Source organism: Achroia grisella, unplaced genomic scaffold (assembly GCF_030625045.1).
Source record: "Achroia grisella isolate CSIRO2021 unplaced genomic scaffold, CSIRO_AGI_Agris_v1 utg841, whole genome shotgun sequence".
In the NCBI taxonomy this organism is placed as follows: Eukaryota; Metazoa; Arthropoda; class Insecta; order Lepidoptera; family Pyralidae; genus Achroia; species Achroia grisella.
Window position 1 is genome coordinate 3,036,016 of NW_026713039.1, and position 16,469 is coordinate 3,052,484.

Genomic DNA, 16,469 nt, shown 5'->3' on the forward strand with positions numbered 1-16,469 from the left:
AATAAAACAAACTTAGTATTCACGAATGTATTTTAATACACAAATGCATAATTAAATGGTATGCACATTATAAAATGAGAATACATGCCTTACGGCCGCGGTAATATTTTGGCAGAACATTAGTTTTCATGTGAGTGGCTTTTTTTACCGCGCTTTCACCAAAATTTAAACATGTCTTTCGACAAATACTTTAGTGGAAAAACTTATTGATATTTTCGCATATAAATATCATGTTTTTTATATGTTTCTGTTGAGAATGTAATATGAATTAAATAACATACAATATGTATTTTGGTGGAAACGCGGTGTAACATATTACAGTTAAATAGAAATTACGTAACAATATCCTTCACATTCTTACATCGAAATTTACAGCCTATAAATAAAAATAGTGACATTAGTTTTGTCACTTTTTGCCAGATTTTTTTATGCCGCCTTGAGTCATTGGTCCCTTTTGAGAGGCCTTTGCTTTCGCTTCCTGTAAAAAGAAAAAAATATATATAATTTATTTTATTTATTTATTTTGTTATAAATTTTAATTCAAATAAGTTAACGGTCTACTTGCAACATGAACAGCGCTACATGCATACGAAAGTATATAGGGTACTTAAATATATCTTATATATAAAATTCTCGTGTCACAGTTTTCGTTCCCATACTCCTTTGAAACGGTTTGACCGATTCTCATGAAATTACATCTATTTTTCATCCCCCTAAATTTTAGGGGTAGTCCACCCCTAAATGTATTTTTTTATTTTAAGGCAAAACAACGTTAGCTAGTATATATATATTAATTGTTTGTCTGTCTGTTCTTGCTAATGCTCTGTAACGGCTGAACGAATTTTCTCGGGACATTCACTCGTAAATTGCAAATATTATTATAAGTAACTTCCTTAGATAATTCTAATAATACTTGCTTTATTTTAAAAATCTTATTAATTTCAATAAAAAAATGGGTTAAATTAGTTTGTTTTTAAACTTTCTTGTGTACATTATTTATATATTGTCAACCGGGTTTTAACACGAATAATTTTATGGCAAATAAAGGTATTTACTTCTCCCAACGTTTACGACTAGGTTGCACTAGCCGTGGTCACGTGTTGACTCACCGTTGATAATTTAATATACATAATGTATATTTATTTCTATATAAAAAAAACAAACCTGTAATGCCTTCTGTTGTTCTTTTAATTTCTGTTTTAGCGCTAGGTCGTCATCGTCCAATTCCCTTGACTCCTTCTTTGGCGCCTTCAGTGGTTTTTTCTTGCCTCCTTCGCGGCCCGACATCTGCATATTAAAAACATTCATTTATTTATTTTATAGGATTTGAAGAGCCATGTGAATAAAATGGATGAAAAGTGTTATATGATGTTTATATGATATGATCTATCTGTGTACCAAATCTCATTTGAATCAGTCCAGGTCCCGTTATGTTGCGTAATTCAATCACATAAAAATCATCTATACTCACAAAATGTCGTTCTTATATAATATATAAAAATGAGAAATTTATTGTAATCTATTATAGTACTAATATTATCTCCATTAATATGAAAGGAAACAGTTTTTAATTTTTTTATTACATATTAAAGGAAATTTATATTAAATCTATTTGCTTGGGATATACTAATATAAAATAACATACATATAAGTAATATAAATATGAAATAAAATTTAGAACTGACTCTAAATTATTGTAACTGTTAAAAAAGAAGTTACTAGTTAATTTATTTTTTATAACCACTTCTTTAAGCGTTTTTTGATGATAGAAACTCAAATAGAAAATAAAATCATTAGCACAAAAAAGTAATACAATTTTAAGGAAGTAACTTTTTTACCTTATGATTATCTGGCATAGGCATTTTATTTAAAACACTTTATAAAATAAATACTCTAAATCAAACTTTAGACTCAGTTGAAAGGCAACAAAACACTGAAAATAAATTTGTGCCTTGCTTATTGTTAACTTATTACCTACATCTACAATATATTAAGTCATACTGAAGAATATATTTGGTTTTTGAAAAGAAGTAAATTACCAGTTTTAAAACAGAGCTGATTGACAAATTAGTGAGTTTGAAGGTAAACAAATAATGTGCATAAACCAAGGTCATATTGCACAATATTGCTACAGATAACAAGGAATATATACAGATTGTAAGTTTGAGCACTGGTATAAATGTAAATTGGACTTTATTTTCTGCATTTAGTCTCTCATCTGGGCTGTTGTGTGTAGAGCCGAGACTACTAAAGTAGCCAGCCAAGCTCCTCCCAGAAGCCGAAGCCTCCTGGTATCTTCACAGGCTTCAGCATCCTCATCACTCTGAGGATTTGTTTATTGTGTGGTAACTGCTAGTCAATCCAGGAAATAAAACCTTTCAAAATGAGCACTAGCTGAAAAGTTTACACTCTGTATTTATGTAACCCTAGTGATATTAACAGTTTGTGTATGACTTCCTTGTTAACATATTCCACAATAGATAGTAGTTAAATAAAATATATAAAAATAGCTCAGAGTGTAAACTTTTTGAGCACTGGCTCAAAAAGTTTACACTCTGTATATATAATCCTGTGTCATTACTGTATCATTAAGGCACTGAATAGAATATTATAGATCATCAGGTGAGCCATCAGCTTATTCACTGTAGTTATAAAAACCAATGATCATGTGATGAACATTGTTTAGGAATCATCAAGTGACATCAGCTGCATTTGTGACTAATTGTTGGTGAATGGCTGCAGGGAAAGGGGCATCCGGAGGGGCAGGGGGAGGGTGGTTAATAGATAATAATTGAATAGTGTACTGCACTAACAGTATATGCTGACGGAACACCATTGAAATATGGTTTGTGGTGGATAAGATCAAGTAATTTAGGCATTAAGGTGAATTCGTCAGAAAGTAACTATTATGGTGCTAGTGAGACCGAGTGAAAGTCTATCAGATAGGACATTATTTAATCTATTTATTCTTACATTGACATAATTATGAAGTAGTATTTGTGCCTTTGTTATATTTCAGTATAAAAATTCAATACAAAATATGTGTTAGTCTGAGGCATAAGCTGTAAAGTTTCATCCAAATCCGTACAGTAGTTTTTACATGAAAGCACACTACCCTACCTTACCCTACTGTAGCCTAGTGATAAAAAATATGATGTGCACAAGAGACTGATGCGATGTGAATTGATTTTGAGTTTGAAATTGAATCCTTCTGTAGGAGTGAAGGATAGAATTGTTAGTGTTAACAATTGGTGGCCTTAACAATGTACTCATGTTAGGTTGATCTCAAAGAGTTCCCCTCGGAAATCATCATAATAAATTTTTGGTCACATTGACCGCAGTGGGCTAGCTGACCTAACTTTGTCACCATTCTAACATCGCACTATACAATATTCATCTATATAAAGCAATCAATACTACTAATATGTTCTTTTGACAAACAGTTGTTATTTTAGTCAGGTAGATCAGATTATTTACTATTTCACACAGATTTCCAACTGTAGTATAAATAGAACTTTCATACATTTTCTGAGATAGAATCTACAAGTCATTCACAGGTTTACAACTGTAGCAAGAGGTTTCACACATTTTCTCAAGGTAGATATTATAAAGTCTACATGAGTTTGTCAGTCTCAGCTATTTCAATAGCCAAGCAGCTTGCTTAGCAGCTTCGGTTGTAGGCTGAGATGTCAATTAAATTTGTCGTCATTGATTTTTTATTCTAATAATTTACCGATTAAGTTTATAATTGAATAACAGAGATGGTGGACTCACTGCCCCTTGAGTTGTAGACAATTTTGTCTCAATTAATACTCTACTCTTAATTATATTATAAGCAGTAATTGCATTAGTTTACTATTTGAGACAAATAAAGATTATTATTATTTTTAAATAATGGGCTAAGAGGCATGACATGAGTCCTCTGGAACGACAATGCATGAGTGGTCATCACGGTCGTCTCATGATAAGACAATAGGACGACAGTTACCACTTACAAATAGGTGGGTCATAAGTTTGTTTGCTATTCTAGGCATGCAACAAACAACTACCACACTTCTAGAAATGTTCGTATTATAAAAATTGTAAGTATGTAAGGTTCAAGTTATTGTATATATTACAATAAATATGCAAACAAATACAACAAAATGATGTTGCACTCGGCTTTAAACGGTAAATAAAACTTATAAGTGTACCGCTCTGAACGAGTGCTTTAAAAACATTTATGTTATTGTTAGGTTATCTAGTAAGCAATTTTTTTAAATTACCACAGTATTGAAATGTTAATTATGTCACTTAACAAGATCATGTGATTTGATACAAAATAATTATATAGTTTAATTATACTCACGTTTTATGTCCAATGAATTAAAAGGAATAGCAATTTATAGTAATTCAATTGAAAATTATTTTAATGCAAAGATTTTTTAAAATGATGATGACACAGACATTGGTCGGTGTTGCCAACAAGTGTTAGTTAATGTCAACTATACACATAGATCACTTTTACTAAAAAGATGTGAGTGATGGAATTAGTATTATTTATTATTGTTTGTATAATTTTTAGCGTTTTATAGTTATTAGGATGATTTTATGAAGGAAAACAGTACACTAATTGTACTATTATTGTAATAATCGACATTGATACACACTTATTCTGTATCTGTAATCATTAAAGAAGTAAGATCTGTAAGATTAAAATATTACATTCTTATATTAGGTCGTGAATACATGACTGTTTTGTAATCTTTTCATGTACAAATTAATATTCATATATCAACATTCCGAATGCCTTTATTGAATGACAAACATTGTTAGAAGAAAAATACAAGAAATCAGATAAATTGACACGAAATGAAACAATATCCTCACATAAGAAAAGTAATTTTAATATGAAGTTACTATTTGTTTAATTATGAAAATATTTATTAAAAATTGAAAGGATAAAATTGTAAAAAAAAGGAATTGATTCGAGGCTTTCCTATTTCTTAGATTATTCGCATCTCTTTTGACATTCCTCCAGAGTTTCGAAGTTATTTTCGTTTCGATTACAGCCTGTATAAATAAATTCTTCACATTTCTTAGTTGTTACATTATACCCATATCTGAAAAAAAATGTGTATATATATTTAGTAGTAGGAAGGCGGGGTAATTACGAACCCCTAGGGGAGGAATAAATTTATACGTTAACTTTAATAGCTTCTTCTGAAAGGTAAATTATCATATTTTAAACTACTGTAAACAAGAATGCTTAAGTGTCTATATCTATCCGACGCTGGTTGAGAATGACGGATTTTCTTTTAAGAGGCAATTACAATCGTTCGAAAATAAAATAAACTGAAAATAAACAGGCCTAAAAAGGCGATACTAAAATTAGGTGCAATATCGGATCAAGGGGGGTTCTAGATCGCTGCGTGGATAGCGAAATAGGGGATCGATTTGTCATTGGTTGCCTGTCGTGATGATTTTAACCCCACCACAATCTTATCGCTTGATTGTCATCATTTTATCAGACGGATATTTAATTGAGGTAGGTAAGACTTATAAAAAGTTGTCTACATGGATTCCTCAGTCTTTCCTATTTCAGTCGCCAAGCATAATATCATGCTTGGCGACTTCATTCCTCTGGCATTCAATGCATGAGTTCTATCACGGTCGTCACATGATAACATGATGTCCGTCATGCTGTTCATATGAGTAGACGATGGTCATCCTTATTATGGACGTTGTAGATGTAGCTTATTAGCAGCTATTTAAATTGCTTCATAAATGAACAAAAAACTAATAAATAACTAACCTTGGCATGTAACCGAAACAGAGTCCTGATCTCAACTCCAATGAGCATATATCTTCTGCAGACACTGTGAACATACAGGTAAATGCAAAGATTCAAATTAATCAATTATACAGCCCATTTGACGGTAAACAGTTTCCGTAATATATGTACGCCTTTGTTTACGTCTGACACCTTTTATTAGCAATAATATGCAATACTAATATTTGCTAAAAGGATATTTTAGGCGCTTGTCGATTTATAATCTATGTCAATATTATTTTTAATTCTTCTTACTATAATGGTATCTGGTGGTATACTAATAATGTCACTTCCATTGACACCGATTTATGGAATTATTATTTTAAATCACTTGAATGATTAAAAAGCCTATGTTGTATAGTTTCATCTTTAAAGAAAATCTCAGCAGGGTATATTCATCCATTAAAAAAAAGTAGGTTATAGTTTACTAAAAAGCTAAAAGTTCTTACCAGTGACGCAGTAAATAGATACAGCTAGAAGAAAGAAACAGATTACTCTCCCCATTTTGATTAAACACGACTACTCTTTAGAAAGTCAGAAAAAGTATTATGAATAAATATGGCTGTAAAATTAAACATAAATGCAGTACCTTGTTGTATTTGTACGTTACTAAATAAACCTACTACTAGTTACCAAATAAACCAATTTGTACTCGTTGCAACGGTATCGTTACATTATTAATTTTTTTAAATACTGAGGTAGATATACTGATAACAATCATTTTTAGGCCGAAATTATTCACTATTTAAAACTATAAAAACTGTCCAAGGAAAAATAAGGCAATAAGGATCATAATAAATACACTATCGCTAGGAAGGACGGGAATTGTGACAGTTTGCCCATCCCGCGGTACCCCTTGGAAATCATGATGATAAATTCATGGTGAATTATCCTGTGAAATAATCTTATCATTCTCCACTGGTGCCTCATCAAAGATGTAGAAGCTGCAATGATGCAGCTTCTACATCTTATCGTATTTATTTATATATTTATTATTCGTATTTTATTATCGTTCTTATAAAAAGAACACATCCAGTTACATTTATTACGTTACTCTAGTAACTTATAACTCCAAGAATATCGATGTACCGATACGGTACTTCGTTACAGGTGAACTTTATACTCTGTTCGTACTATTTGTTACAGATCTATTAATAAATACTAATAACTCTTGATAAATTATATTGTTGTTATGTTGGAACATTATTGCTTATCAAGACTTATATTTTTATACATATACTCATATAAAATCTCTGTTCGTTATGTTGTTTGTTGAACGCGCTAATCTCAGGAACTACTGGTTCAATTGAAAAATTAATTTACTGTTGGATAGCCCATTTATCGAGGAAGGTTATAGGCTATACATATAATATTACGCTAAGATCAATAGAGTGGAGCAGCAATTAATAATAATATTATAAACGCGATAGTTTGTAAGTATGAATGTTTGTTTCACTTTCAAGCAAAAACTACTAAACGGATTTTGATGAAGCTTTGTAGCAATATAGCTTATACACATATAGGTATGTAGGTTATATCTTTTATTGAAATTTAACGCGGGTAAAACCGCGGGCACAGCTGATATGAGTAATAAATTTGCATTTGATTTATTGAGCTTTCTTCTTGTTTAAGTACTGATAACAATATTCTGCTAAGGAGAGGTGGTTAGTAATGGGGACCAATGACTCCATTGCTAGCAATGTATCAGGTCCTGGAAAACATCGTTGTTTCCATCATTATGATGAAGAAATCGGTCTGATATCATGTTCACTCAATCATCCTCCGCTGGTGCCCCGCTAGCATATACGATATGCGGAGTTTTATCTCATTCTGCAAATTTTAATCCAAATCGATTTATTATTTTAATTCCAATACAACAAAACATGTGGAATTTCTTATGCATTTACAAGCTTAAGGAAAATTGATACGTTTTCTCATAATAATGACAATACACATATACTTATATACGTACCTACTGTTTGTTTTGTAATAATGTAGGTGTAAATATTATATAATATTGAGATATATTCATGACTGATATACCAGATGGGATAGTTAGATGTGTCCATTCATTCATAATTTAAGAGCCATGCTCTTGTTGGTGGAGCTCTTGCCACTTTCCACGACCTTCCATTATGTTATTTAAATGTTGATACAACACGACTCCCATTTTGTCTTTATTTAGCTTGATGTAGCTATGTCTTGGTCTTCCCCTTCCCCTCTTTCCTTCTATTACATATGTTGTGGTTTTCAGAGGTGTTCTGTTTATATCTACAATACATATATATACGATACGTCTATACTCCATAGCTTGACATATATTAATAAATAACAAGAAATAACCCTGGACAATTCACACAGAGCAATCTAGACCCAAGTTAAGCTAGCTAAAGCTTGTATTATGGGCATTAGATAACTGATACAAATACATACATATTTTTTTCGTAAATACTTATATATTATACATAGAAAACACCGATAGAGACAATCATACTCATGAATACAAATGTTTCTGCCGTGCGAGAAATCAAACTCGCGATGATCTGAAGAAATGCAGTGTTCTTTACCGCTAGATCACCGAGGCCGTCTCATATGTACATGGCGTATTTGCATTGACCTTTTTTGTATTGCTACAGATCACTCATAATAACACAATTTTATAAATCGAATGTCGTATTATGTATTGTCTATTATGAACATGTTGTGTGTGATTAGTAACAAACAAATAAACGATATATCTATCTATCTACCTGAGAACTTGTTTTTTAATATTTACAAAGTTGTAGTTACTGTGACGATTAAGGAAAAGCCAAGTAAAAAATGTGTATGGAGACGTTGATGACACTTTACAGTTTGTTACACCGCAGCTGCGCAGGCGCAGGTACCCACTATATAAATATTGTGGATGTGTGAATTAACTCCTCAGTTTCGAGTTGATTATCAGTGTAACACCATGAATATATTTGTGATACTGTTCTGTTTAATTTCCCTATTCCACTTGGATTATGGACAACAAGGTATTTTATTTGTTACCTTTTTATTCGTTCTGGATAGATCCCAGGTAGGGGCTGCAATAATTTGCAGATTTTACCAAGCAAAAGAGGAAACGCCAGTACTATGTGATTGTATCCCACTCATTCATAAACGAAACATCTTCTTTGGAAAGTACACACTATGTCCTGAGGAGATTAAGACCATGGTTCGAAAGAATATCCTTCAATTCTTGTCCCTGACGGGTTTAGGTAGTGAACTTTGAAATAAGGACGATCACAATAAATCTATGAAGGTCTTAGGAACAATTGACTATGGTCTTGTTGACATAATATCTTGCACAAAACCCTCAACAAAAAAAATCTGTCAGGAGTTGGACTTCAAGTGCTTCACAAATTTTTGCGGGGTTGGAGTACGCTCTATATTATTAGGCACATTGATTTTAGAATAAAAACTATAATCCATCACATTTAAAATGAGTGGTCATGTTGTGTGTGTGTTCATAACAGTTATGTGTAACGTGCAAGTGTGGTGAAAACCAGATTAAATTATATTTGCTGCTATATATATCCATTGAACATCTCCATTATATACTCACCCCTATTTTTGTCTGTTGAAGCTGTAAAGTCCAGCTATAACTAACAGTACCTAATGATATCCAGTCAATAGTCCACTAAGTCTTAGATTTCCCAATCACTCCACTTCCTTCTATTCAAAATCATTTTCTGTCCAGGCTGTTAGGTTGTAAGTCCAGCTCCTATTCGGCGCGCTCAATCTCTTGCTAGCTTTAAAGCATCAGTAAAAACTCTTTTCCTTTCCCTTTAGTTCTACTTTTCCTTTTTCTTATAAAAATGATATATGTATTATTAAATTTATGTATGTTTATGTAGGTATGTACAATGTTTATATATATTTATGTATAAGTATTATTTATATAGTTGTGTTGTCATAATATCTTTTTCTTAAATTTTCAGTCTAACTAAATTCACACATTTTCTGTAACTGATCCAAAAAAGTGTAAAAATAAAAAAAATCAAAATAAGTCAGTAGGCAGAAAAAATATGATGATGATGATGCCGATAATGTTTATAATATAATAAGAAATAATATCTCAAGACAATTCACACAGCGCCTTCTAGTCCCAAGATAAGCAGAACTTGTTTTATGGGTACTAAACAAGTTATAGAAATATATAGATACATTTTTTCTTAGTAAAAATATACAAAGAAAATATCTGGACGGATATTATAATTATTTTTATTTTGTTTCAGTAACCAAAGATTGTAATGCGCCTATAGACGCGCAAATCTGTTTTGGAATCACCGGATAGTAAGTACAGCCACGAATTGGTTTTAAATACTGTTTGAAATACATATATAAGTATATATAATTACTCGATTCAGAATAAATAAATAAATATTTATATATATATATATATATAGCTGTGCCCGCGGTACAAATGTAGCCTATATGTTATTCTGATGCATAAGCTGTTAGTTACTGTAAAGTTTCATCAAAATCCGTTAGTAGTTTTTGTGTGAAAGAGTAACAAACTTTTGCGTTTATAATATTATTAAGATATTAAGATTAAGATTTAACTATATTATTACACCATCAAAAGTTGTCTGGAAAAGATCGCCTGAGCAACTTATCGCTTTTAACCGGCTAAGCCGGTCCTAACTGGCTTTTGACACTACATTATCCTGTTAAGTATATTTTTTGTACTACATGTGTAGTGCAATAGAGTTAATAAATACATATATCATAACTTTTTTTAATGCATGATAATATAATGGTGTACCTACCCGCCTGCGTTAAGAGCTTAGTTTCACGTTGGGGTGACACCAGTGGAAGCTAATAAGATGAACATGAGGTCAGGTTAGTTAGCCCAGGTTAGAATTAGCTATATGTATAGTAAAAGTACCTACATAAGTGGAATAAAAATATTTAATCATTTGCCTGATTGCATCAAATCACTGGATGCTGGACAATTTAAAAGAACCTTAAAACAATGGTTATTGTGTAAGTGCTTTTACAACTTAGATGAATATTACCTTGGTGGAGGGGAGTGACAAATTGTTTGATCTAAGTTGTGTTGTAGATAGTTATTTTATATATTTTTTTTGTTTTTGTAATATGGTTATTTGATGTAATTGTATATTCTAATTTCATATTGTACGTCCGAAACTGGTGTAAACTGGTCGTTTCCATATATGATGTAAAAATGCTTATCTTATCTTATTTTATCCCATTGTGGTAAATTCACCAGGAATTTATATCAATCTGATGGTACATTGTTGTATTCGGTAATTCATATTACTAACAGTCCTCTTTTCCCCCATATCATTTATTTTTCAATGGATGATAATGGAATGACGATGCTAACGATTTACGCTTACGGGGCACCAGCGGAGGTTGTTCCAATCGTGATAAATTATTCCTCACATGATTGTTATCATTGAGGTTATTATTCTAGAAATGTGGGTATTACATGTGTAATAAATACGAAAATTGAAAAATAAATATTCCGAAAAGGCTCAGTCAATAATTGTTATTTACCTACGTTTCAACAAGTTTTGAACTAATTATTTTCTTACCACAGTGATGTAATCAATACATTTGATGGTAAACAGTTAAGGTGGATATATATTAGTATGATGTGTCGTGACATGACGCGTCAGAACGTATCGACATTAAGTATAGTAAAGTTCATACTAGTAATGCGTAATGTGTTAGATGGTTTCTGTTGTGCCTCAACAGAAACGATCCCGGTTGTCTATGGTACAGTTAGAAACTGATTCTTACTTATATTTCAGCTATGCCTACGATGTCACCATTAATAAGTGTATACCACTGAAATTCGCAGGGTGTTACGATGCCCCCAACGAGTTTCAAAGCAAGGAAGAATGTGAAAAAACCTGTGTACGAAAACAACAAATCAAAAATGAAATATTTTAAAACGCAATTTCTTAGGAGACTATTTATGTAATGTCATATATTTCATATAATTAAATGATTTTGTGATCTAATTTCTGTAGTATATTTTTAAATAATATTAACATAATTCTACAATGTAACTAAGGTAGACTCTGTATAAAGTCCCCTACGTGGATACCTCAGTGTTTTTTTATTTCTGCTGCCAAGTATTCTTCTTTGAAAGCACGCCTCCGATCAATCAAACGGGGATCGAAATTACAACGGCCTGAGCCGAGGTTTGGAACCCTAGCGATGTCCTCAGACTAAATTTGTATCCGTCAGGCGGGAGATGATAACCAACCGCTCCATAAGTCCTTCCTTTGGTTTGGAGTGCCATCTGCATTCGTCTATCGTCCGGTGAAGCTGTAAAGGCCGGATGCGGCTAACAGTATTAGAAAAAAACAGCTCAAAAAAATAGCCTCGAAAGCTGTGTTGCGCTTTAAGGGTTAAATTACGGGATTACAGTCAAATTACAGGATATGAAGCATTACATTTTAGTCTTGTAATGGCAACTCATGAGCGACGACGGTTATAGCTTACTATTAGATGGATCGAAATAAACTTCTGGTTTTATAAGTAGTAAATATCCATTTAGTTATTACTACTAAGTATTTCATTAAAGCTCTATGTTCAAAATCTACCCTGTATCATCGTAAGCACAGATATTATATTATATTAGAGTCTGTTAGTTTTCTGTTCCCGCGCGTTCCTTTCCCCTCCCTAACTAGTAACAAACGGACCGTACAGCGGCCTTGACGCGCGCGCGCATTGTGTTGTGAATTAAAATAAATTAGAACTGTGTTAAACCTACTGTGAAACTGGAAAGCTAGCGAAGATACCTTCGAGACCCTGAAGCCCAAGAAATCCGCAGAACCGCTTCCTTATTTTTCCCTATATATATACAGAGAGTAAATTCCCTAACACTCTAATTTGAAATTAGATACGAAAATGAATAAAAAAACCTATTATTATTGGTGTATTTTTTGTAGTTTTTACTGATATTTAATTGATACAAAATATAAATATAAATTTTCTGTGTGGTCCCGGCACTGATGACGGGAATCTGCCATGGCAGCGCCGATACAGCACCCCCTTCGCTACCTAGGCTATGGTAACCGTTTACTATCTGTTAGCTAGTAAACGGTTACCGTAGCCTATGGACCCCTGAAACACCAGGGATGTGATGTGTGGGTTGCGGACCTTTCAAAAACCTTCTTGAAAACTGCTAATTGTGAAGTGGAATTGAGAGGGGGAAAAGGGGATTGTTAGTAATGTGGACTGATGATTTCATTGCTAGCAATATATAATAGTATGTCAGGTTGACCACATGCTCATCTTATTATGCTCCACTGGTACTCCGACAGCGTAAATCGTTAGCGCAGGAGGGTGCACCATTCCATTATCTTAATCCTAATATATATAATATTATAAAAGTTTGTGAGTATGGATGTTTATTATGCAAAAACTACTGAACGGATTTTGATGAAACTTTACAGTAATATAGCTTATGCATCAGAATAATACACAGGCTATATTTTTAATTGAAATTTAACGCGGGATACAACGGGCACAGAGTATTTATAAAAATAAATAGAAAAAGTGGAATTGAGAAGTTCCGCCCTCTTTGAAGTCGGTTGAAAACGCTTGTTCCGCGTGAAGATAAACATAGATAAGTACGTGCAGATGAGAATATTGCGAATCGCTTTGTTCATTTGACAGATTTATAGTGACGTCACACTGTTATATTTGATAAAAATGTGTGTTTGATTATATTATTACACAGTCGTGACCGGGTCATATGTGTGACAAGATGAAATTGACAGTGATTTTGATTGTCTTGGTTACTCTACTCGATTTGAGTCGGGAAGAGGAAATTAAAGGTACATGTATATATATATTTTTTTTTCAATACATTTGCTCGTAAAGTCGATCTAATTTCATTAGTTTTAGCAGCCTATCAAACACGGGTGCCTTATAAATGGGAATAGTGAAGCTATCCTTACTAATTAGTTATCTGTGCTAATATTAAAAATGCGAAATAACTCTGTCTGTTTCGCTTTCACACCAAAACTACTGAGCCGATTTAAATGAAGTTTGGTACATATAGTCTAGACCCTGAGAAAGGATATAGGCTACTATTTAATGCGAAAGAAGGGTTGTTAGGTTGAATGGGGGAGATACAAGGTTGTCTTTTGTGGTTGTATACATACTTGTATACTTGTAAACTTGTAACACGTTGTCATGCAATTTAGTTTTGTATCACGTATGCGAATCTGCGTGACAACTGATTATTGTTGTCGATTATATTGTCTCATTAAAAATTAAAATACATAAATGTTTGCTCTGCAATTTTATTTAAGAAATCTATACACATAAATAAAATTAGAGTGTTTATTTGTAATTTTGAAATAACCGTTTTTTACTACATGCATATGAATATATGTAAATACGGTACAGACACCAAAATAACATTTTTTACAAGTTTTGTCTGTCTGTCTGTTTGTGTTGTGCGTGTTCTGGCTAATCTCTCTAATAGAAATGGCTGGATCGATTTTGACGGGACTTTTTTAGCAGGTACCTGATGTAATAAGAAAGAATTTTTTTAGAAAATAAAGTTAAATTCTACTCCTACGAAGTCGCGGTGTACATCTTACTAGATTATGTACTCATAAATATAATGAGAGGTTGTGTGGTTGTTGTATTAATTGGTCAATGTCACTATTTTACGGCGGCGAGTACAGCTAGTATTCCATATAATGATCAGAGCAGACCAGTCCCTAATAATAAGTTTAAAAGATGTTATTCATATGTTATGTTACAGGTCCTTGTGATCTTCCGATTCTGAGCGGCATGTGTTTCGGATATAGAGAAGTGTAAGTATAGATACCTAATATTTATTATTTTATATATTTTATGGATGATAATAGAATGGTGCACCCGCCTGCACTAACGGTTTACGCTGGCGGGGCACCAGTGGATGATGATAAGATGCGCATGAGGTTAGGTCAGTTAGCCCTTCTTGATAAATTCACCATGAATTTATCACGATTGTTTCCAGGGGGACCTCGTGGAGGTCAACGTGACATGGTACATTGCTAACAATTATATGTCATGTACAACTTTCCACATCCCGCTCTTTTTAGAGATAAAATAGAAGAAAAAAGTTTGATGGCACATTGGTCTAGCGGAGTCACCGCTTTACTTTATGGTCGCGGGTTCTATTCCTCTCTCAGTACAAACATTTGTATTCATGAGTAGATATGATTGTTTGTTTTGGTCTGGGTGTTCTCTATGTATATTATGAATATATTTTTACAAAAATGTTTTTATATCAGTTGCCTAGTGCCCACAACACAAGCTTTGATTAGCTTGGGACTAGATGGCGCTATGTGAACTATGTAGAACTATTATTATTATTATTAGTCGGTAATATTCATTTCTTTTATAGGTATGGCTACAATGTTACAAGAAACAAATGCGCTAAATTTATATATGGAGGATGTATGGGAAATGATAACCGGTTTGACTCCATTCAAGAATGCGAGAGTAGTTGTTTGAAGAAAGAAATAGAAGAAGACAAGGATGATTAAAGATGTAACATTACAGACAGGAAATTATGATATTTGTATTGTATTCTGACAATTATTAATTTTACCTATTAGTATTTAATATTATTTAATAAATTCTGCTTACAACACAAATGTAATGGTTCTAAATAATATACTTTATATATATTTGTTTTCTTGGGGAAATTCGTAATGGAGACCCGCCCGCTTCAGGGATACTGCCGGACTCCTACCGGCTAAAACACCAAGGTGTACCTCTACCCACCGGACGCCACTCGCGCGCTCCCGCGCCCTACACTCCATAGAGTGATCACGTCACTTACGTGACGTGGTGGCCGGCTCGGCGAGCAACATTTGATTCCCGCCACATAACGCCCAAAGCTGGCTGCTTCCCAGCAGCCAGTCGTTAGTAAACGAATGACGCTGGGGTGATACATCCCAGCAGCACGCCCGGGCAAAGAGCGCAGCTCGAGGCCCGCACCCTGCAGTCCGTAGGGACTAGCGGACGACCTAGTCACATCACGTGTCTACCGCTTATTGCCAGAGCTTCCGCAGCTCCAACGGCGGAGACCTGACAGACTCAGTATACGGGTCACTACACTTCTTCAGAAGAAGTAGCGTTGGTACACGCGCGCACCTTCTCAAGGCTGCGATGTCGACGGGGAAGCAGCCGCCCCCACGGCCGCCGCTCCTGGCCCTTGCGGAGGGAGGGGAACATCATCCCTCCTCCGTCCAGCTCGTCTCCGACGAATTGGGTCGCCGGAGGTAGCAATTTCGCGACCTCTCTCTGCCGCCTCCTTTTTGGCCATTACCGACTCGCAGTATGCGACGACATATATAATACCAATAGTACACCAACTTTTACTATACTTAAATAGGAAATACCTTAAAATAATAGGGACAATGACGTGCCACTGTATCTTAAACAAACGCCTGTACTACATATAATTTTTTATTATACATATAAGAATATTATTTTTTTATACTTTGTTAAGTATAAAGAGCAGATTAGTCCGCGTGACAAGCCGCTTGACATTCTTCCATAGTCTCGAAGTTGTTACCATTACCTCTGCAACCACCGTAGAGGAATTTCTTGCATGCATTCATTTGTTTGTCATAACCGT

The 16,469-nt window shown here is 33.7% G+C and overlaps 4 protein-coding genes across 6 annotated transcripts; 2 read left to right on the forward strand and 2 right to left on the reverse strand.

Annotated features, from left to right (window-relative positions):
- Positions 1–242: 242 nt before the first annotated feature.
- Positions 243–4,460, reverse strand: LOC131852276 (translation machinery-associated protein 7 homolog). The gene is made up of 3 exons (XM_059202935.1): positions 4,349–4,460; positions 1,165–1,287; positions 243–478 (listed from the first exon to the last, which is right to left on the reverse strand). Exons 2-3 carry the CDS (start codon positions 1,285–1,287, stop codon positions 407–409), a joined length of 195 nt encoding a protein of 64 aa, XP_059058918.1. The 5' UTR covers positions 4,349–4,460; the 3' UTR covers positions 243–406.
- Positions 4,461–4,865: 405 nt separating this feature from the next.
- Positions 4,866–6,350, reverse strand: LOC131852229 (trypsin inhibitor-like). Its single transcript, XM_059202875.1, has 3 exons — positions 6,262–6,350; positions 5,795–5,858; positions 4,866–5,102 (listed from the first exon to the last, which is right to left on the reverse strand). The coding sequence occupies exons 1-3, from the start codon at positions 6,314–6,316 to the stop codon at positions 4,991–4,993; spliced, it is 231 nt and encodes a 76-aa protein (XP_059058858.1). The 5' UTR covers positions 6,317–6,350; the 3' UTR covers positions 4,866–4,990.
- Positions 6,351–8,619: 2,269 nt separating this feature from the next.
- Positions 8,620–11,761, forward strand: LOC131852226 (kunitz-type serine protease inhibitor conotoxin Cal9.1a-like). Its single transcript, XM_059202870.1, has 3 exons — positions 8,620–8,829; positions 10,075–10,132; positions 11,620–11,761. The coding sequence occupies exons 1-3, from the start codon at positions 8,718–8,720 to the stop codon at positions 11,759–11,761; spliced, it is 312 nt and encodes a 103-aa protein (XP_059058853.1). The 5' UTR covers positions 8,620–8,717.
- Positions 11,762–12,659: 898 nt separating this feature from the next.
- On the forward strand, positions 12,660–15,462 carry LOC131852227 (chymotrypsin inhibitor SCI-II-like). 3 transcript variants are annotated; one of them, XM_059202872.1, is made up of 4 exons: positions 12,660–12,753; positions 13,499–13,659; positions 14,601–14,652; positions 15,228–15,462. In XM_059202872.1, exons 2-4 carry the CDS (start codon positions 13,578–13,580, stop codon positions 15,367–15,369), a joined length of 276 nt encoding a protein of 91 aa, XP_059058855.1. In that variant the 5' UTR covers positions 12,660–12,753; positions 13,499–13,577; the 3' UTR covers positions 15,370–15,462. The 3 variants fall into 3 exon arrangements, with proteins under 3 accessions (XP_059058855.1, XP_059058854.1, XP_059058856.1); XM_059202871.1 differs by having other exon boundaries at positions 12,734–12,753; positions 13,463–13,659; XM_059202873.1 differs by lacking the exon at positions 12,660–12,753 and adding an exon at positions 13,375–13,452 and having other exon boundaries at positions 13,563–13,659.
- Positions 15,463–16,469: the final 1,007 nt, after the last annotated feature.

Bases quoted from the DNA above. Each gene is read 5' to 3' on its own strand.
- LOC131852276 (XM_059202935.1), bottom strand. From the start codon at position 1,287: ATGTCGGGCCGCGAAGGAGGCAAGAAAAAACCACTGAAGGCGCCAAAG. The intron at 479-1,164 runs GTTTGTTTTTTT...TTCTTTTTACAG, and splicing joins AACAACAGAAGGCATTACAG to GAAGCGAAAGCAAAGGCCTC.
- LOC131852229 (XM_059202875.1), bottom strand. From the start codon at position 6,316: ATGGGGAGAGTAATCTGTTTCTTTCTTCTAGCTGTATCTATTTACTGC. The intron at 5,859-6,261 runs GTAAGAACTTTT...GTATGTTCACAG, and splicing joins ATCTATTTACTGCGTCACTG to TGTCTGCAGAAGATATATGC. The intron at 5,103-5,794 runs GTTAGTTATTTA...ATTTTTTTTCAG, and splicing joins TGTTTCGGTTACATGCCAAG to ATATGGGTATAATGTAACAA.
- LOC131852227 (XM_059202872.1), top strand. From the start codon at position 13,578: ATGTGTGACAAGATGAAATTGACAGTGATTTTGATTGTCTTGGTTACT. The intron at 13,660-14,600 runs GTACATGTATAT...GTTATGTTACAG, and splicing joins TCGGGAAGAGGAAATTAAAG to GTCCTTGTGATCTTCCGATT. The intron at 14,653-15,227 runs GTAAGTATAGAT...TTTCTTTTATAG, and splicing joins TGTTTCGGATATAGAGAAGT to GTATGGCTACAATGTTACAA.
- LOC131852226 (XM_059202870.1), top strand. From the start codon at position 8,718: ATGTGTGAATTAACTCCTCAGTTTCGAGTTGATTATCAGTGTAACACC. The intron at 8,830-10,074 runs GTATTTTATTTG...ATTTTGTTTCAG, and splicing joins CTTGGATTATGGACAACAAG to TAACCAAAGATTGTAATGCG. The intron at 10,133-11,619 runs GTAAGTACAGCC...CTTATATTTCAG, and splicing joins TGTTTTGGAATCACCGGATA to CTATGCCTACGATGTCACCA.